This window comes from Alosa sapidissima, chromosome 5, assembly GCF_018492685.1.
Source record: "Alosa sapidissima isolate fAloSap1 chromosome 5, fAloSap1.pri, whole genome shotgun sequence".
Lineage (NCBI taxonomy): Eukaryota > Metazoa > Chordata > Actinopteri > Clupeiformes > Clupeidae > Alosa > Alosa sapidissima.
The window spans coordinates 32,263,309-32,285,350 of record NC_055961.1 but is presented as its reverse complement, the minus strand read 5'-3'; the positions used below and the strand labels follow the sequence as shown (position 1 = coordinate 32,285,350).

At 41.0% G+C, this 22,042-nt stretch overlaps 3 protein-coding genes across 4 annotated transcripts; 1 reads left to right on the top strand and 2 right to left on the bottom strand.

Annotated features, from left to right (window-relative positions):
* Positions 1–200: 200 nt before the first annotated feature.
* Positions 201–10,932, bottom strand: arcn1a (archain 1a). Its single transcript, XM_042093127.1, has 10 exons — positions 10,743–10,932; positions 8,191–8,454; positions 6,176–6,355; positions 4,571–4,776; positions 4,269–4,433; positions 3,144–3,309; positions 2,799–2,946; positions 2,407–2,515; positions 2,075–2,279; positions 201–1,950 (listed from the first exon to the last, which is right to left on the bottom strand). Exons 1-10 carry the CDS (start codon positions 10,743–10,745, stop codon positions 1,861–1,863), a joined length of 1,536 nt encoding a protein of 511 aa, XP_041949061.1. The 5' UTR covers positions 10,746–10,932; the 3' UTR covers positions 201–1,860.
* Positions 10,933–11,332: 400 nt separating this feature from the next.
* hmbsa (hydroxymethylbilane synthase a) lies at positions 11,333–19,192 on the top strand. Of its 2 annotated transcripts, none has more exons than XM_042093128.1 (14): positions 11,333–11,539; positions 13,717–13,770; positions 14,343–14,415; positions 14,855–14,904; positions 15,104–15,159; positions 15,390–15,467; positions 15,587–15,664; positions 16,133–16,208; positions 16,363–16,476; positions 17,167–17,205; positions 17,666–17,785; positions 17,900–17,953; positions 18,051–18,137; positions 18,295–19,192. In XM_042093128.1, exons 1-14 carry the CDS (start codon positions 11,507–11,509, stop codon positions 18,463–18,465), a joined length of 1,083 nt encoding a protein of 360 aa, XP_041949062.1. In that variant the 5' UTR covers positions 11,333–11,506; the 3' UTR covers positions 18,466–19,192. The 2 variants fall into 2 exon arrangements, with proteins under 2 accessions (XP_041949062.1, XP_041949063.1); XM_042093129.1 differs by lacking the exon at positions 11,333–11,539 and adding an exon at positions 13,540–13,615.
* A 526-nt stretch (positions 19,193–19,718) lies between these two features.
* On the bottom strand, positions 19,719–20,375 carry LOC121709613 (histone H2AX). Its single transcript, XM_042093134.1, has one exon. It carries the CDS (start codon positions 20,286–20,288, stop codon positions 19,860–19,862), a length of 429 nt encoding a protein of 142 aa, XP_041949068.1. The 5' UTR covers positions 20,289–20,375; the 3' UTR covers positions 19,719–19,859.
* Between the last annotated feature and the right edge of the window lie 1,667 nt (positions 20,376–22,042).

The following is a 22,042-nucleotide window of genomic DNA, read 5'->3' as shown; positions in this document are numbered from 1 at the left end:
TGCTGTGAACCAATGTCTTCAAAGATCACCAAGCTTATTCTCAATAGTACAACACAACGTACCGGTATACTCAACAATGCTTGTACATTACTCTTTTCATGTCATGTGTTCGTTGTTCTTGCTCGTAAAAATCATAACATTACTTATGCATTTCAAAACTTCAATAACATTTTTAAATACAAACACAGGAACACAGTATGATCATTTCACTGGGGCCTTTTGTACACTTTAATCTTGTTGTTTTCTCCTTTTAAGTTTACATTGGAATGTCATTTGTAATTATGCCTCAGTTCATATTTTACAGGGTTACAAAATCTTTTTAATTTCCATCTCCCACACCCACAATGTGATTCAGACAAAACTCTGATACAGACAGACAGAGAAAAAAAACAGACATGTATACCTATTCCCTCTTCACACTATTTAGAGAATCAAGGCAAAAAAAGAAAAAAGAAAACAAACATTGGTCATTCTTAAACAGAGACATAAGTAAATCTGGCATTCAACATGAAGTGGGATTCTCTGAGAAAGGAAAGGGTGGGGGGCATTCAGATAACCAGTGAGGAGAAGATGGGAGGACGCCAGCAGCCAGCAGAGATCTCAGACGATAAAAACTCATCTCAAAGAGCTGGCACGCTCAATGTGACAGTATGTGAAGCAACATGCCGGGGGTGGGGTATGATGGGGGGGGTTGCGGGGTGATTCGACTACAGTCTGCCACAGCGATTCCACAACATACATGGCTGTGCTGGCTAAGTCTCTATGGCATCAATTCCCCAGCGGGTCAGTGAGAGACAGGTAGATGGACAGTCCAGAAAAGCCCCGAGAGTCTGTGGAACTGCATCAGTGTTCAGTCAAAAACTCAAATGATAATCTGGATATAATGCACGGTAATCTACGTCCCACGTGCCTCGATTTATATACCTAGGAGAAGTGGTCAAATGTCCAGACGTGACGCTAGTAGAATCTGACCGCTGATGGGGAATAATGTGTGACTGGTTCCGATGACCGCGAACACAGTAATGCCAAGTTCCGAGGTTGAAACGAGATAAGAGAAACTTTTCTTGAACGTGATTACAGATTAAAACAAAAAAGGCAGTAACATGACAGAGTAGACAGGACAAAATGGAGAGAATCTGCACAGTTCCGTCTCTGACATCGCATGGTCCTTCAAAGTTTCAGTCAAAACTCCACTTAAGGGGAAATAATAAAGTACTTCCTGGCCCGAGTACCAGTGTTTCTTTTTTTAAATCTAGTGTTTTAAGAGACGTTGTCATCACTTCAAATTTTGAAGACCAGCTTTTGCATGTGTGTGTGTGTGTGTGTGTGTGTGTGTGTATGTGTGTGTGTGTATGAATGCACATACTAAAAGCTGAACACAGTACAGGCAAAAAAGAAAACGTACACTCATTCAATACTCCCCCCCCCCCCTCACCCCCACCCCCACCCCTTCGGTCACCGATGAGTCTGTTATTGAGACCTAGTTTTGAGAAGCGAAGGCTTGTGACGACCCTTCCCCACTCCTCTTGGCCCTTCTCAGCCAAACGTGTGACCGATTCCTCTTTCAACTCCCACTGTCCAGCCTTGCCAGTCTCTTATTATACACTTAAAGATCCCTTTGGAGACGTGTGTTGTCACTCTCTTATAAAGGTACAAATACAGCAATTATCGCAAACCAAGGTCAAAAGGGCTTTGTTTTTGAAAAGGATGTCCTGTTATTAGACTGCTGTTGAAGAAACAGGTCAGTATGAACCTTTTCCGATTTGCAGCTCTCTGCGTTGTGTTTTTATACATTTCCATATCCAATGATCTTGTTTTTTTTTCTCTGATGATAGTTGTTTTCTTTACATGGATGTTCCTTTACAGTATCTCGTATTTGTCGACAACAAAAGAGGTTTCCGTAGAGAACCTCACTGGAGCATCTCCATCCACATGTGTCACCTTGGCGACCTGACAAGAAACAAACAAAATAAATGACCATCAATTCCTCCTCTCCATAGCAATATTACATAATGCTACAAATATGTACAGGGAGAGGAAAGGGTGCAAATGTCCATACAGGGTTCATTCTTACCTGCATGTCACAATAGTTGCTCTTGGAAACAAATGAAACGATGACGGGGAAGAAGTCGTTTGGCTGGCCCGCTACACTAAACTCAAGGCTGCCCGTCTTGTTCTTGACATCCACCACAGGTAGACACCACTCCAGAACGTTACGTCGGCTGTCATGGCGATACTCCCCATCAAGATCTCCAATCACAGGTGCACCAACTCCAGACCTGCAAAACCGAGTTTCACCATATTATGACTTAGATGTAATCTTCGATTTTATTTGCAATTAAATATATGAACAGAGTGAGGTGAGGGGTCTTCTGAGTTTATGTAAGAGTGTCTCACGGAACTCACGGTATGGGGATGGTGATGACCAAATCATTGAGTTCCAGTGCGTCTTCCTGCAGCTCGTACTCAATGTTGACATCACATCCTGTGCCACTTTCTGATGGCCAGCAGTTTACTGTAGACACAACATGGATAGTTCATCTTGCTGAAGTGATCTAGATTTATAGGCAGCCTCCTTTCATTCATCAGAATTCAAGGGTTGTATTTTAAGAATATTTGTTCTTCTCAATGGTTACAGTTTTTAAATTCCTAACGATCTTAACAACAAACATCTTAGCTAAACTTTGAGAAACCAGCAACACTGAATACATGAAAGAAAATGTCTAATTAACAACAGATGCACTTCAGCACCAACACAAGAATGCTGCTCACAGGGACACATGTTTCTTTTTACGTACTTGTTAGTGGTATGAGAGACTCGTCTGTGGTTTGTAGCCTCCATTTTAGCACGCCAACATCACTGTTCAGGGGGAAGGACTTGTCTGGGTTTTTCAGACCAATGATGGACTCTGATGTGAAGAGCTTCTTATCCACATTGGGATGAGTCTGGAAAAGAAGAGGGTTTAATATGCTGTTGAGCCCAAGCCAGCTCTCAACACAGCAACACCATTGAAAGTAGTTGCACAGGTAATGATGATGTGTTTACATTTTATTAAGGCGGTCTGTACAGCCCAACCTTTCCAGTACCTATATATCTACATACAGTATATTCAGTTTGTCTTGGGCGACTGTTATTTGCTCACCTGCAGCTGAACCCCTTTCTTATCGTTGTTATTTAAGACTATCCTGATACGGCCGTTCTTGTCGTCGGCCACTCGGAGTGTCACCATGCCCAGGATCTCCATGTTCTGGAGGCCCCCATCCCGCCCACACGTTAGAGTAATCTTCTCCTCCACTCTCAAATGCACACTAGAGAGAGAGAGACAGAGAGAGAGAGAGAGAGAGAGAGAGAGAGAGAGAGAGAGAGAGAGAGAGAGAGAGAGAGAGAGAGAGAGAGAGAGAGAGAGAGAGAGAGAGAGAGAGAGAGAGAGATATATTACCACCATGTGAGAGCCAAACAGAGGCATGGAGCTCCCTGGCCTTGGTAGGAACTCCATGCTAAGACACAGGTTCTCATTCCCCCATATGGACAAGCTCTGCAAAATATTTAAAACTAAAGGCCTCACATCTTATCGGAAGAAGGTATTCTCTAGTCATAACAAGAAGCATTTAATCTTTCATCCTGTCAGCAAAATACATTACAGGGCATGGGATCCCCTGAAATGAATCCCCTGAGGCTGAACTTTTCCTCTTGGACACTGTGGGGCGCTATAGGGCAACAACAACATATAGCAAAATTCACTTTTGACAGACATCACCGAGTCCTGTCTTCTTGTAAGTAACATCCTTGTGAGTAACAGTTTGAAAAAACATTCACAACATACAAACAGATGCTGCATCCAAGATAAGCCTTTTTAAACATACATAACCATACATGAACTCTTTCTTCTGAAATTCTTCTTACTGCACATATCTGTATATTGTAACAATGGAGGCCTACTTAAAACGTTTATGTTATAACTACCACTATAGAAGCATTTAGATTTGGGGATTGAAGAAATCGAGTCAAATGATACATACACAAGAAAAATATCAGGTCCTCTTTGTCAGGATTTTCAGAAAAGGAGTAAACAGGGTAAACTAGGATAACAAAAGGAAATACGACAGAGTTGCTATCCCAGCACAATAGAACCCTGATGACACCCATTTCAGTAATTACAATCACACCTCAATGTCACGGAAACTTCCTTGTAGGAAACATTTTCTTTTTCCGCCCAACTGCCGTCATGTAGATTCATCTCATCTCAGAGGGTGTGCTGTCTACCTACCTCTCTGTATTGACAGGAGCAGGCAGCGCTTTGGACACCTCTGAGGGCCTTTTCCCTGTGCTGGGCAGGATGATGTTCTCGCCCTCTGATTTGAGTTTGTCCACAAAGTCGTCCACCTCCTTTCCTCTGGCACCCAACTTCAGGGCCTTACTGGGACCGCTAGCCCTGAGGAACCACACACACACACGCACACACACACACACACACACACACACACACGGATAAGAATGTGAGGTTGTACTAGGGCGTATGAACTGCATATACACTCACACAGAGACAGAGCAGGACAACTGAGTGAGTACCTGACAGGGGCCGGGGCAGGCTTAGGCTTCTCGGGCTCGATGAGAGTGTCTTGGATGACCGTAGCAGAGTTACCGCTACTCATGCCGGAGCTTCCAAAGCCGCCGAAGCCTGGCGTTTTCTTTCCGGCGCGTTCCGCGTCCCGTCTGGCCTGCTGCAGCTCCTTTGCCTTCCTGCGCATCTCTGCTTTGGCCTCACGCTCTTGAGTCTAGAGGTTTTGGTAAGAGACAACAGAAGATTAGACAGTTAGCCATTGCTCATTCTCCTGGTCTTTAATACTCAGATATTAGTGACCATGAAAACTTGCCCTTGTATCTTTATCTTTAGGACATTGCCCTGATATACTTAACCAGTTGAGTGCAGACTTCCCAACCAAGAGAGTCTTAAACGCTACAATCAGAGCCTAACTTCTAACACAAGGCTACTTGTGTTGAACTGAAACAACCATGTTCTGTCAGGAATCAAATTCAAGTATGATTTTCATTAGCATGGATATTAGCAGATAAGTGATAGATACGCTATATCTTATCATATTGATTTGATTTAAAAAATAAAAAAAAACATATTTATTATGAGTTGTCCTATCAGAGTAAGTAGTGACACAAAACTGGATCAGTGTTGGCCTGTTAGTGATTACGCAAGCTCGGAGTATATTGTAAATGCCCTTCTTATCACTCTGGCACCTACATCTTGGGAGGGAAAGGGGCCTCTATAGATGAGATAGCTTACTTCCTGGTCAAAGTATACTTATATAGAATTACCATTAAACTAGCCCACAGCTAACTCACAGCCTTAGTGCAGGATCATGTCTTATCAACAGCTTCATTCAGAAAATCCAGTTGTCCCCCCCCCCCCCCCGCCCCGCCCCGCCCAAACAAAAGGCTGTAACATTAGTATTGTAGTAGTGCTCAAGTGTTTAAACATAGGCACATTTCTCATCTTACATAAATAATCGCAATGCAGGCAATAAATCAATCGACCAAATGCTGCATTTTAATCCTTATTGTAGTTTAGCCTACTAACTAATAGTGGGGTCAGCAGTTGTTTTTGAAATTGCAGTTGCAACTTTTGACAATGTGTTTCTGTACTGCATAAAACGTGTTCTTCCTAACTACAAACAAAAACTATGTAACACAACTACACAGCCCACGCCCATCTCTCCTTTCACCCGACAAAACAAACACACCAGGTACAGAGGGGGCGGAGCTGCCCAAACTCCAGCCTTTGAATGCAACTGCTCTGTGAAAACCCAGAACATTGTTGATGGGGCTGAACATTTACAGATTCATGTCAACTCTCTTACCAACAATTCACCAAAATGAATTAATCACGATAACAACATCACTGACTTCAATAGATCATGTTCTTCGCCTGAAGTGCATTGTTATAATATTAGTTATTAATGTATTAAATTGTACAATTGTAAGTCACTGAGGTAAATATAGATTACATTTTTAGGACATATCGTCCAGCCCAGTGATTCTGCTGCACCAAAGAAGTCAATGTAAGTGTAATAGATGTACTCAGCAGCAATCTAGCCACATTGAAAAAACAAAAATTCTCATGACCTCCATCATGTGCTTTGGTTAGCAAAAAGAGCTCCTCACCTCTCGAACAGCACGGAACACCTTCTCCTCATGAGAGTCCATCTCGGTGAAGGTGCGGATCTGTGCCAGGTTGACGTTCTCCCGGTAGCCCAGGGCCACAATCTCGTCGAAGGCAAAGATGAGGTCGAAGCAGTGCTCGGAGATCTCGCTCTCCTCGAGAACACGGCAGTACTCAGGAATCTGCAGGCAGAAGAGGGGAAAAGAAAAGGTCATGTATTTAGAGGACATTTTTTTGTCCAAAGCGACTTACAAAGGAATCCTGCATTGGCTAGGAACAGTGGAGGACTTCAAAGAGAAAGAGGGGACATCAGCACATTTGTAGAACATGTTGTACAAACATTGTTGCTGCTTATCCAATGTTGACCACATCTTCCATTTTCTTTTCTCACAATACAGGCAACAATTCCCATTAGCAGAGTAGAGAAACGGACAGCTTGATATTTAACATTCCTATAGATGTAGGCTTCTTGATTAACATTGCTCCAGGTTATTAAGGAAGGTAATAGTAGTCCAAAGTATTGTGTGGAAATGCCTGGATTAAGCAAGATCACATATCAAGACTCACAACTTTTTGAAAGGTCTCTTTCTTCTCATAAAACATCTGAGCCACTGTGTGAGATAAATCCAAAAGGACTTCTTAAGTGTTGCCAGGTTAGATTCAGCAGCAGATTTGCAAATACTGCACTGCCAGCCCATTTATTTTACACTTATACACTTATTGCTACTGACGTTACTACTAAATTTTGACCACTTAGGCAGACTATGACTAGTTTCATTAGTAGTAGTTGTAGCAGTATTTTTTTTTGTTGAATGCCATATCAGCATCTTTGGCTGCCGCATGCCAAAAAATGAGAAATTAGTATATTTAGAGATGGAAAAAATATCTATTTTTATAAATTACAATTATATAGATAAAACATAATTTAAAGAAGCTTATTTAAATCTAGATTTGATAAGAAAAAAAAATACAGAACTTTTTGGTGTTCCCTTATCACAAAGATTTTCCAGAGTACTTTGAGAATAAAATCGTTATCTTGAACAACTAAATGAAATATGCTTCACTGACAAGGGCATACTACAAAATTGGCATAATGACTGTTCTTCAGCCTTTAATAAAAAAAATAATTAAAAAACACTTGGGTAAACCTTGAGACTAGCTTCATTACGATAAAACAATGTAAAATGTACATTTATGGCACCCCTCTACAGTATTGCAGGAAGGAAGTGTGATTAAGATTAAGGCAAGACTTCCGAAAGTGAAAGGCTGCACTAGGGCTGCTCTGGGTCATTCCTTATTGCTTAATTAGACAGAGTCTGTGTGTGTGTGTGTGTGTGTGTGTGTAAATGTCAATTTTCTGCCAGGCTTGGCGCAAATAAGTATCAGTACCAGCAGTATTGGCTATTATACTATGCACATGCATGTGACAACATTGCAATGAATGGGATATGCTCCTTAATGTCTTTCTTGCATTCTTGCAAATGCATATTACAGACATCATGGCAAAATGTTATGGAAATAGGCATACAATGTCAAGGGTAATGATGAAATCTTTAAGTACAATGCATTTTTTTTACATTTTCATTTGCATGCCTTGTGTCCCAAAATGCAAATATACTTGAGATAAATTGTCAAAGCCTTGCTCGTAGTAATTCCAAATGATAAAAAGGAGGGGAAAGGTGCTCAAACAGTAAGCTCTCATCTAATCATGGCCAAACCAGGTGCTTAAATGTTCAAAGTCAAAAAAGAACTAAAAAATTTGCTGGGTCATTTCCTCCCCGGAACGTCACAGAACTAATAGTGAATATACACTTTTGTTCTGTCACATCACATAGCTCTTACAGCTTATATTTAAATGTAAAGTATTTGCCACACGCTTTTTCCAACTCGAAAAACATAATACATAAATATATTTTGAATTATATATTTACTTTCATATATTATTTAGCTTGCTTGTCTGCAATGCCACAACAAATGTCATATGCATATGTGACATAAGTGCGACTTCTTCTCTTACCACACGTGAGAAGAGCCGCAGCGTTTCCAGGTCCTCCAGGATGTTGCTGTTCTTGGTGGTGATGAGCACCATGTAGAGCTTCTCTAGGGGCTGGTAGACGTAGCGCACGCTCTCCGTCTCCACAAACGTGTGCTGCTTGCCTGTGTTCATTAGCTTGGGGAAGGCGGCGAGCAGCCCCTCCACTCGGGTCCGCGTCATCTCCACAAACTGACGTGACACGATGGCCTTGCCAGCCTTGGTGCACACCGCCGCTGCCAACAGCACCTGAGAAATGGGTGAAACATGACAATGTGGTGAAAAATGGAACAAATAAAAAAAAATCCATACATCAGCAACTGTGGAAAGAGGGGAGTCACTTCTCAGCAGTTACTTTTGCCCATTTAATAAAACTGCTGACTCCTATGATGGTGACAAACAATCTATTAGACACAATGTAATTTCCAAACTGAAGGCCAAATGTAGTTTTCTGCTGTTCCAGATGCAATACACTATGCACAGACCTCAACACACAAATAAATAGACACAGCAGAAAAGGGTCTCTCAGGGTCAAGTGGGATTCCAGGAGGTAATCTGGTTTAGATAAAGTGGAGAACATTAAACTACACAACTACAAACTATATTAAACTTTACTGCAAAAATAAAATTGACACATTCTTTTTCTCCTATACAAGTACATTTAGACTCAGGCAACATGGTTATCGCAACCTCCATGGTCTCCAAGTTCATGCAGACTGATAAACTAGATATTCGATAAAAGATCAACATAGAGTACCCTCCATAGCCTGACACTTTTTATTTTTTCCCTAAAGTAGTCAGTGTTTACCATGAGCACAGATATTTGCTTACCAACTACAGTTTGTTTGCCTACAGTTTTAATAGCTACAAAAAGCTATGTTTGTCAGTTTGTGGAATCAAATGTACTCTTTGCATGACAATGATTTCCTTTATTTAACCATTCTTGTAATCTTGTAAAAATGTAATTCTGCTCAAGCAGCAAGTAGAGGCTGACAGCAAAGGTCCACATTCCATTCTGAAGTATATTTACAGATACATTAATTACCAATACTAATAACTCTCCTAAACATGGTGGTCCTTTTGCATGACATTTCTGCATCAGAAAGGAATTCCTGTTTTGACAAATTATGTTTTAATCTTCTTGATTGTTTTTGACAGCAAATAGGCCTAATTACCACCCCAAACTACTATATTTATTCAATTATACATATTCCTCAATGTTATATTCTCTCTCTTGTATAACATTTCTAATGGGGTGGACATCAGTTCCTCAAAGATCAGAAACTAGGATTGACAATTATCAGGATATTACAGTTAGATAATAGAACAATGGACTGGCAATGTTTTCATTTATTCTTCTGAAGACATTAGAGGCCTCTGTGAATTAATGACTTACCTGCTTCCAATCTACATTCCCAGCGTCAAAACCAGTTTTCAGCATAAGGCTGTGAAGAATATGCTAGTGCATAACAGGATAGTGAAAAATACTAATTCTGTAAATGTGTTTAAAACCTCAGCTACATTTTTAATGTTACGGTGTCATGTTCAGCTTCAAAATCATACTGTTTTTAAAGAAATGACAGCCATTACATGACAACATGAAATACAATAAAGCACAGCCCATAGTTATGCTCGGTCATGACTGATAACGAGAAACAGGACACTGCTAAATAAATGACACCGTGTGAGTATGCAATGGTCAACCTGTGGGACATTCAAAGATTGACATTATGCCTTGATAAGATAACCTACAACTAACGCTCTTTCTAAAAGAAAAGGCATCTTAGCAAGACGTTCGATGAAAGTCTGAACATAATGTTACCAAACGAGTTGGTACGATTCAGCTTGGGTTGCTGCTTCCTAACTTGACATTCCGTGAGACGCGTTGTAAGCAATCTGTGTAAGGGAACAAAACGCCCCAAAAGAAAGTATTTTTCATAATAGTTGTAAATGTGACTAACGTTACAGCCTCCTTTCCTGATGAAGCCAGGTCTCAGCTAATGAATTTAGCCAACTATGCTAGCTACAAGTTTACGGACATATATTGGCCAAGCAGTTTGTCAAAAGAAAGATACAAAGACAGCGACTTACGCGATATTGCATCATCATAATAATAATAATCTCTGGTGGACATGAAGCTGACTATGACCAAAAGACATACTGGAAAGTAGTTAGCTTTGTAAGTGAGGCCTACGATTGAGGTTTGATAGAGCAGACGTGACACCAGCACTGAATGGACAGCTGACGTTAGCTGAACATAACGTTATCCTGTTATGTAGAAGCTACCTTTAACACAACTCATAATAATACCACGCAAAACGCATGACGCACAGTTGTTCTGCATGCAAACTCAAGCTCACTTAACGTTGATGTCCTGTCACTTATATGTTGAAAAGTGTATGCAGCTGGTCGTATAAAATAGCCTACAATCAAACGATAGCAGGTGTTAGCTAGCTAACTACTTCGTTGGCGTTAGCTAAAAAACCGGAACATATTTCAGCGACACATTCATCAAAAATACAAAACATTTTGCTCACCATTTTCCGTGTGTGTGATCGCTTATGATATAAAATGTCCGATGTTGTCGGTCTCTTTAAAATCCTACGCAACTTCTCCGAAAACTAAGGAAAAATATCTGCGGCTCTTCTCCCTCGACTGCTTATCCGCAGCTCAATATGGCAGCGCCTCTAAGCCACGTCTCCAACCGGAAGAAGCCAGGCAGCAAGGTAAAAGGGCAGGTTCCAAAACTGAACATGTGGAAGTTTCAGCATCAGCACACAGGACACTCACGTTGTAACGTTACTGTCTAAATAGATTGTACAAGAATGACATTTGCACTCGAATGCCAATAGGGATAAAGTGTCTCATAAGACCACTAACTACCACTCAACTGTGTCAAACACATGTTAAAATGTGATGTGTGGCCTTATTATCACAATATATTGCAGAATTTGTTATTTTCACTCACTATCCGAATATGTAAAATAATTTAACAATGGGAAACAATACACGATGCACTCATGTTAAATGTGCCATGACCGCAAAATTATAGTTGCATTGCCTTGGAAACTAGACTGTAGCACCACTTTGTTGAAGGACATGCCCCGAAATGCATCACAGGCGGAAGTGAAATTGTCGTCTAGGACTAGGTCACACCACTATGAGTGTCTTCATATGATGGGTGACCGGCGGAGTTGTCCATTCAATCATTTCCTAATGCAAATTGTGAGCTTTATCTGAACAAATTATTAGTGGTAGTGATACACTTATAGTACGGCATCACCAGACGGCTGGCGGAGAGATGGAACAGTCTGAGGAAGCTCAAAATTCCTCGGTAAGTAACTTAGCTAGCCAGTTAGCTATGCTATGTAATTTTTGGGAGCACTGAGCGGCACAAGAAGTCTGGAGCTGTATCCACTATGGCGATTGGTTGATAGTTCAGACAATATAATGTACATGCTATGCCATTGGTAAATGAGGGTGGGCTTAAGCTTTCAAGCTGATGGGACACATGTGGGAGCGACAGTAGCTTGTTACATAGCTAGTAACAACCATGATTAACATTCGAAAGTGCTCACTAATAAGATCGAACATCCACTGGAGACGCCTGGTGTGCGTGGAGCTGTACTAACAGACCACGCACTTTAGTTACTGTTTTCCAACAACAGCACTTGACAAAAAATAATTTCGCTACAGTATTTTCAAAGACAGAGTGGCATTAGACCATGCCAAAGATGTTTGGCAAACCGGGCAGTCCGAGACATAGACACACTACGGGTATTTCAGACCTCCGTACTATTACTTAAGAGATTGTACTATGTTCGTGTTGAGCAGTAACTTAAGCAAGCATCAATTTTGACAAGTCAGGATTCGTAGAACTATCACTAGGACTAGGGTGGGATCCATTTTTGCTACGTCAATTGCTACATTTTGATCCCATTAACTTTTCTTAGAACTGTTGGAGGAAGTATTCCTTGTTTGCGTATCTGCACAGCAGAAAGTGAGGATGGTCATGATACTGGTTTGAACTCATACTTAAGGGCTGGTACTTTCCCTGCTCTTGTGGAGCCATTAGTCCACTTTTGGAGGTGATTGTGGATGTGTTGAATTTGGTGGCCATTGACAAAAGTATGTCAGTGACAAGTCACCATAAAGAGGTATTATATGTATGCCAAAGGCTCGTCCAATGATGTCAGGGCTGTCAGGATGTCAATGATCATGTCCTGTTGCTAGTCTGTACACCACATTCATTGTCACTGTGCAGTCTTCACTCATAAAAGATGGCAATGGCCTGTGCAATTGGATGCTTTTAAATGAATCTGAGTCTGTCCTGTGCCCCTGGCCTATTTGTAGCATGATGTCTGTGAATTTGTGGCATGATATACATGTATGTGAATTTGACCAAGATCTAATAATGTTGCTGTTGCTACTGGCTTCAGTCAGCTCAGTTAAATAATGTTGTTTAACGAATAAGGTTTTTGGTTGGTCCATCCGTCAACCCTACCCCTTTTCTACAACCCAGTATGTGAGCTTACTTTCTTCATGAAGACGTCCAAATCGTCTTACTGAATGCATGCTGTCAATATTGGTCTTCTGTTGCTAGAACTGTATGTGTGCGATGTAAGATGGAGCATTAGATATGTGATGTGTGACATTAGTGATTTTACTAAACAGGGATAAAAAATGAATGTCATAGCGGGTCAATATCCACACTGTTTGCAGTATCAAATGCAGTCATTTTATTACATGGTGCCCACAGTCATGGAAAACCTTGAAAAGTCACAACATTGTAAAATTCCATTTCCCAGGACTGGAGAGATCATGGAATTCAGTAAATTCATTGAAAGTTTTGGAAAAGTCATGAAATTACATTTTATCATACCAGGGATATTGGTAGAATATAGCATACATCATGTCACAGAAAAGAATAGATAAAGAACGGTGCGGGAGAACACATGAATCCGATGTAGCACTTCATAATTAGCCACCACCTGTGGCGTAAAGTCAGCAATTTTGTACTTACAGGCCATGAAGTCATGGAAATTTCATTCAAAGTCATTGAAAAGGTTTCAGAATTTTGTCAGTGAAAATGGCTGGGAAACCTATGATTACTAAATTGTGGTATAGTATGGTGTCTCTTTCTCAACACACACACACACACACACACATACATGCACACACCTCTGTCACACTAACAGACAAAGAATGAATTAGCATTCTCAGTTTATCAGTAGCGTCCAGGGTGTTGGGTGGGCTGGAGGGAGGGCGAGAGAGAGAAAAGTCATCCTCCTCTGGGCTTTCTGTCTCAAATCACCAGTAGCATCTGCAGCTGCAATAGGTTCAGTTCACAGCTTACATTTAGACCGCAATACCTCCAGCTATGGAAAACAGGCTGAACAGTTGCATAGAAGTGTGTTTTGAGTAACCCCTTGTCTGTTAACGTATCGTAACTGAATCTATGTGAATATAAAAGGTCAAATGTATTGTCATTAACAATGTTTGTTTTTTTAGGAAGGAAATGGAAAGGCTGGCCGTGTTATCCGGATGGGAACCAGAAAAAGTCAGGTATGGAGCATCTAGAATTCATTTATTTCTCATTTTTGTTTATATTTGTCTGTAACATAGTGTTACATATGAGTGATACTTCACGTGCTTATTTCATTACTTTTGTATCACTATGTCACTTGACTTTTCACTTGATATACCGTTGGAATTCGGTCCTATTCGGGTCATATTGTCCAGATATCTTTTTGAATCATCAGTTTTATATGTAACAGTTGAAGGCTAAAGAAGGATACGTTAATTGAGAAGGGTGTGACTTTGAGGGTGTAGTAGTCTGATTAGGGCAGGTCCCTCATGTGTCAGTGAAGATACCGAGAAGCAGCCACAGTCGTAGGTTATGGTGTGGAGAATGAATGGTGTTGTGACACCTGGACCCTCTCATGAAACTTGGTAACGGTGTAGTAGCACTATAGATATTCTCTTATTTATCTGATACACACGTTCATCTAAATCCCAGCTAGCTGAAACAGAATAAGAAGCCCTTTCATAGGATGTTTCAGAACAGAAAGTATGTCTTCATTGTTAATAATATGTTCAAGACTTTCGGTTTGGTCATTTATTGTTCATTTTTACAGTTGGCCCGGATCCAGACTGACTTTGTTAGAGACAAGCTCAAGGAGCTTTATCCGGATGTCGACCTGCAGATAGGTGAGAAGCTCTAGAATCATCTGTCCCACTTGGTTCCTCATTCTAGAAGCTCTAGAATCATCTGTCCCAGAGCCCCATAGAGAGATATCTATATCTGTACTGCTCTGATCTGTCCCACTCGTCTGCTCATTCTAGAAGCTCTAGAATCTTCTGTCCCACTCGTCTGCTCATTCTGTTCTCTCATCCTCCTCTCCCTCTTTAGTGCATCTCTCTCTGGTTTTCTTCGCTCTCCGTCTCCTGCTGTCTCCGATTCTATTCCCCTGATTCTATACTTCCGCCTCGTCTCCCTCAGGACAACAGAGACAATGATGTATTCATCATTGTGCGGTGGCACAGACAGCACTTTGGCTGTCTGGGCAAAGTGAGATTATCGATGATGTCAGAAATGGACTCAATGAGTTCTGTTCCCACTGAAATGTATACTGTCTGCTCTTTCTAGTTGCCATGTCCACAATTGGAGACCAAATCCTGGACCGTGCTTTGTCAAAGGTACAACAGTTTGCATGTTTCAGTGACATTCATTCAATCTAGTTTTCGTATGTACACATATGAACGATGAACTGAATAATAGATGATTGTATGTCTTAAAGAAAGTTATACATGGATGTTTGTGTATGTGTGTCCGCGCACCATGTTATATGCATTTAGAATCCCATAGTTTCCCAAGTTTGCTATGGCTGTGTTTTAGATTGGCGAGAAAAGTCTTTTCACCAAAGAACTTGAGAACGCCCTTGAAAAGAATGAGTAAGTTTTCAACCCCAATTTTAAAACCAGCTCTTTGTAATAATAGCATTAGTGAACATTAATAGTGTTTAGGAAAAGGCTAAACATGAATGTAGAGAGCAACAGAGATTGTTCAGATCTTTTTTTCTGCTGTAGTGCACCCTCTAGTGGTCAAATGTATTATCAAAGTAATGAACAAAAATAAAAACTGGAGGATAGGCACCAGACATCACTTCTCACTCTGTCCACAGGGTCGATATTGTTGTACACTCCTTGAAAGACCTGCCTACTTCATTACCCCCTGGGTTCACTATTGGAGCTGTACTAGAGTGAGTGTCTACTCTATTCCTTTTTTCCCATTAGTATGTGGAGCACCGATATACTGATTTAGTTTATACTGCTCTTGGTGTAGGGTTACATTGTGTTTGTGTTTATGTTCTTTTCTCAGACGTGAAAGTCCTTATGATGCTGTGGTTCTTCACCCTAAACATGCAGGACGTTCACTAGACGTGCTGCCAGACAAAAGGTATACACTTCTTATTGAATTATGGATTGCACATCAGTGTATTTATGCCATAGGGGACATCCCTCAATACACACTGAACATTTGATGTATGTTTCACTCAATATATTTTTCATATGATCTGAAAATAAAGCACTCTCAATGAGCTTTCTGTGTGAAATAAGATTAACAACATATCAGAGAGAGTACAGCACAGGCCATGAAGATGCCAGAAGGACTGCTGACAGTTTTTCAGGCAACTGATTGGTCCAGGAGCTTCACTTAGCCTGTAAATTAGAATCTGACACAGGAGTATCCAGAATCTAGATGTCTAGATAACTAACAATTAAAAGATGTGGTTTCTCGTTTGCTCTCCAATGTGTTGGCACATATTTGAACAGTTTAAATGAGTTTTGCATCCATTACTGCACATTACCTGGGTATTGTGTTTCACTTTAGCTTGGGTTGACCTGTTTTTGTTTGACTCCATAGTGTGATTGGCACAAGTTCCCTGCGCCGAGCTGCTCAATTGAAGAAAAGATTCCCTCATCTGGAGTTTGAGAATATTGTATCCTTAACGAAGAAGAAGCTTGAAGTGGGCACAAGTCCGTGCTTCACACATAAAGTATTTGTGTCAGTGCACTTGACGTAGTCACTTCCTTTATGTCTGAACACAGTGCGTGTCGATATGCCTTTTAGTTTTTCCTTAACATGGTACTTAGAGAGGTAACCTGAACACTCGACTGAAAAAGCTGGATGAGAAGGAGGACTATGCAGCAATCATCCTTGCTGCGGCAGGACTCAAGAGAATGGGCTGGGAGAGTCGCGTCAGCCAGGTATGGGACACACCAGACACACCTGGGGCCCTAATGCCATAGAGCAACAGGCACCGCAAATGGGAATAGGCGGGGATATCTACATTTCCTCGTTTGATTGACACAATGCAGGCTGCAGTCATGCAGAAAAGAGTTGAGTAATTAGTGAATGCAGCGATGAAGTCATTCTTTATCTGCCTGTCATAATATAAAACCAGTCACAATAAGCTCAGTTCTCATTGTTCTACAATGGAGAAAACAACAACATTTCCGTTCTGAGCGGAGCAGTATTCCATAGAGTGGACAGTGGTTTCTGTGCAGGAGGTCTGCCCAACCCAAAATAATTTCCAATTGTCACTGAAAAGGTCTTTCTGTGAAAGAAGCCATTTATACACTGCACTCTCATGCCACAGAGTGGACACAGGCCAACATTGCACAGAGCTACCCATGCTAGTGCCTAGGAACTTGCTCCTGTTAATCAGCTTTACCTCACATGTGGCGTATTTACTGTGCATGTTGCCAGCTTTGTTGAAATTAGGGCCCCTAATGTTTTCAGAGAAGACTCAGAGAGGATTAAAAAAAGAATATTGTTGTAATAATTGGAACAGGCTTATTATTGATTGTCTGATTTGTATATAATATATTGTATATTGAAATATTACATATAAACCGATCCTACATTTCTTTTGTTTTTGCCCTGATTCCTCTCAGATCCTTGAGCCATCTGATTGTATGTATGCTGTGGGTCAGGTGAGTGACCTGTTCATGTTTTCTTAGTGTGTGCAGAGTTGTTTTGGCTCACTTTTTGTTTTCAAGCAGCACTGCTAATCTGTTCTTAATGTGGTAGGTATTAAACTGGCAGTGTTTTCAGTTTAAAGGAAGCACCTGTGAATTCAGTTGTGTTAACCGTTGCAGTAATGCGTGCATGCAATGCTAAGTGGATGTGAAAATGTATATGTCTGAATGAGTTTGGTACTTAGCCATAGATAGGGGAAAACACTTTGCTTTGCATGTTCAAGTCAGAACACAATAAGACTCTCTTTTCCTTGTAGCAGTGCATAGTGTACCACTGGCCTCTATTCCTCCAATGCGTTTTGGCATGGTTGTGTATGAGGTGTAATCAGCAACAGATGTCAACAGAAAAGTCATGTAGGTTGCACCATGGTGTAATTCATGGTGTCCTGGTAACCTGGTAACCTGCTTATCCCAGGGAGCTTTGGCGGTGGAGGTTCGTGCACGAGACAGAGACATACTAAACATGGTGTCTATTCTCCACCATCACGACACGGTGCTACGCTGCGTTGCAGAGAGGGCTTTTCTTCGACAGCTGGCAAGTTGATTCGCACATACAAACAGGCTGAAATTGTATTAAGCCACCAACTTATAAGACATACAGCTGCCATACATCCTCTCGATCTTTTGACTTTGATCTTTGTTGCATCAGGAGGGTGGCTGCAGTGTACCAGTTGCTGTCCACACTGAAGTGAAAGACTCCCTGGTAATCACTATGTCCTCAATATAATCTAACCATTTCATGTTCGACTCACTGAATAGACAACACTAGGAGGAATGTTTCATGTCCTATGTTATGTTAGCTCTATCTAACAGGAGCAGTATACAGTCTGGACGGTTCTGACAGCTTGAAGGAGACCATGCAGACTAGTGTTCTCCCAGACAATGAGGTTAGATACTTCTATCTAACACAAGGATTGAACTTCACCTATGCACTTTTTTCTACTTTGTCTCTCATTTCAGTTTGCTGCACACATAATGTTTTTGTTTTAGAGGGAATGTTGAGTTTGGAATTGAAGATTTTAAACTCATTTAATTTTTAATCAGGTGGTCCAATCTGCGGACGACTGTTCCCATGTTGGGGTCACTGCTTGTAACATACCCGAGTTCTCCCTGGCTGCTGCTGAGAAGCTCGGGGTGGACCTGGCAGCTCTTCTGCTGAGCAAAGGAGCCAAGGACATTCTGACCACTGCACGGCAGCTCAACGACGCTCGATGAGTTGTCCACCTGTGCTGTCAGGAGATTCTGTGTTCTGGCCATATGTTGGTCTCCACTACACCTACCCACAACTTATTTGCTGTAGTTCTCAGTTATAAATATAGTGTAATTTCAAACTTTTGAAAAGAGAAAGAATTCCAGATGAGGAAGTTGGTAGTTGTAGTAGGTAGAGATAAGTCACGACTCAGTACCCTCCAAGCTTTAAACAATAGTCAACACTGAATTTCATTTTGGTAAATCAACCACTTTGACACACAGCAGGAAATATCACGCAAGCATGTTTTGTCCCTATGTGTAACAAGAAATGTATCAAAAACATTGTGGAGAGCAGTCTTTAAAAAATAATTTATTGATGTAATTTAAACCCATATGGTCATATCATTCTTTTGTCGATTTTGAATGAGAAAAGCCTGCTTCATAGACATTCTTACTGACTGACTACATGATTGTCAAAGTATTTTCAAGTTGTCTAAAAAAAAAAAAACTATTTTATGGTATTATTTATGACTTTTAAGATGTGGTGGCTGTATTCTTAGAATATTGTCAATGGGGTGTACCGTTGTATATATGTAAATGAGAGGCAGTAACAAAAATCAGGGCAATACTATTTTAGCACTGCATTTACATACTGTTCATGTGCCTTTCATGATCAACAGCCTTAAACAATTATATGTGCTTATATGGATAACCCTATGTACAATTTTTAAATAAAACAAGGTTAATTGAAGATAACTGGTCTTGGAACAGGAATGTGTTTACATGTTTTACTTTAACTTTAAATTGTTGCACCTGAGTTACGTTAGGTTAGGTTTTGGGATTTTTATTGCCTATACACTATATTGCCCACATAGGACGTCCACCTTTTTAGCGGATACATGCATTAATATGCTGACCATCTCACATGTAATGCAGGAATTAAGACCGCTGTATGATTATTAAAATTGATAAAATGACACGTTTAAATATAACCGACCAGGAGTTACAGGTTACCCCGCCCCCACTCGACCCTTATAGCTTTGTATTCGTTTAGCACAGAGGTAAGTCATCAAACAATAGAGGAGAAATGCCACTTTTACGCAACCCTGACTCTCCCGGTCCATTTCAGAGTAGATGTAGGCATATGAACAAACTATCATTTAAACAACAGGAGATCTCGACTTGCATGGCAATAGTTTTTAAACCTGCATGCATTTAGCTAGAAAGGGCGCGATGAGTGGTCGCCCACCACGCATAACGAACCACGCACACAAAGATTTTAAAAAAACCTCGCGTGTTTAATGTTCACAGAATATAAAAGCGCCATCACAAACACAAAAGCAACAAGAAACAGAGAAACATGATCAGGCACCAAGCAGGCCTTTAAGGATTCAGAGTCCAGAGTCAGGCCACGCTGTCTAATATTCTTGAGACTGAGAAGCACCCTTCTTGCCAGCCTTCCCTGAGCTTGGGGCAGCCTGTCCAGTTTTCTTGGGAAGCAGCACGGCTTGAATGTTGGGGAGCACACCGCCCTGTGCGATGGTCACGCCGCCGAGCAACTTGTTCAACTCCTCGTCGTTTCTAACAGCCAGCTGCAAATGACGGGGGATGATACGGGTTTTCTTGTTGTCTCTGGCAGCGTTTCCAGCCAACTCGAGGATCTCAGCAGTCAGGTATTCGAGGACAGCAGCAAGGTAGACGGGAGCACCGGCGCCAACACGTTCAGCATAATTCCCCTTCCTAAGCAGACGATGAACACGACCGACAGGGAACTGCAGTCCAGCCCGGGAACTCCTGGTCTTGGCCTTAGCGCGGGCCTTTCCTCCAGTTTTGCCTCTTCCAGACATGTCCAAAGTTATTCAACCCTTAGTGGCCGTAGGTTCGTCGCTGGGGTGCTTGTCTCCGTGTTACCCGGAAGGAGTGCAGTGATGTATTTATAGAGATCCTTTAGGCCCGCCTGAATTTCCGAAGGTTGGGGTAGTGAACTTCGATTGGTTCTTGTAAAAAAGTGTACGCCCTAGTAAACATCCCTCATTGGCTTCTGAGAAAGTTGATCCATACACTCGCACTAATCACAACACCACAAAAGCACGAAGGACGACAATGACTGGATTAGACTGTGGTCAATCAATTTGAGCGCTAAATTTAAACCAATGGAACGCCTTCCCTCAAAAAATTCAAAGCAACGTTTTTTTTGTTTACCATCTACTAGCCAGGAATTTGTTGCCTGCCTATCCTTTTTATTTGATATAACATGAATAAGTAGCCTAGGCTTAACGGAAGATAGAATGATTTCATTCAGCACAGTACAAAGACTGCATTTCAACATATTACTATCTATATAATCTTCATAATCTATCTATTGGCTGTTGCTGGTGGACTCATCTGCCTCCAAACTCCATAATCTCCATTCAAATGAGATTAAAATATGAACCTTTGGATTTCAACAACAATAATATTTGACTGAGAAAAAAAAATATGGCTTTCACATATGCTGCCAAGTCAGCTTACCAGCTACTCTCTTACTTCTACTTAAGACATGACATTCTTTTAGCATAGGCATTTTGATTTTTTTTTTACTTCACATGATCACTACAAGCTTCCTCTCCGAGTGCAAACCTGGTCCAAACACTGCGATGTAATACTTCCCCCTGGTGGATACAAAACATGTTGCAGACTCTAGTCATTTTGTTGCTTTGGGTGCTTGCTCTTTCAAAATGATTGTCCTGTTGGTGATAGATTGTTGGTATTTTTCAGCATTGTCTACATTGTTGAGTATGTATTTCTATGAGCACCACACAAAAACAGAGTATTATTTCATCATTCAATACCCTTGGAATTGTCCCTACCTTTTCCCTGCCTTAGGCACCCGTGCACACATTAGGCCACCAGGGGTGTGGCTGCTATCGTGGCCACAGAAGTGCTTCAGTGTGTGTGTGTGTGTGTGTGTGTGTGTCAAAGCCTCTTTAAAGTATGCCAATTAATAAACGTTTGGACAGAGCATATTAGTGAAACACTGTATATGAGTTAACAAATACAGACCTAAACAGAGGCGAGGCAAGACAAGGTGGCATTTTGCCGTATACACCGTATGATGAGTTTTTAAAAAATAATTTATTTTCCATAAATTAAACATCAAAATTACCACATTGTAATATAAAGTATTAACATTTACAGCTGGGCAATAGCTCTTCTCAGTATGTTTTGGCCTTTTTCACTAACATTCAGAGCAGGAACTATTTAAGAGGGCAATTTATAAATCAGCTTTCCATCTTTTAAGTTACAAGCAGAACATTTTTGAAGAGCAAAAGTCTATGCTAGATATTTGAATCCAAGCACAGTAGCCATGCAAAACCTGATTTGATTCACCTGTGAAAATGTGAAGCGTGATCATCAGCACTTTCTCTGACAAGTAGAGCACACAGCCCAACACAGTCTGTAAGTAAAACAATGGAATACCTGCATCAAAGGAGGTGTGGTTGGGGAAGGACAATTGCAAGAGGACCAACGACCAACAACCGCAAGGCTCCACTTAGTCTTACAAAGAAAAACGACCCCATCCCAAATATAGCAAGACAATATTTTTTTTTCTCAAATTAAT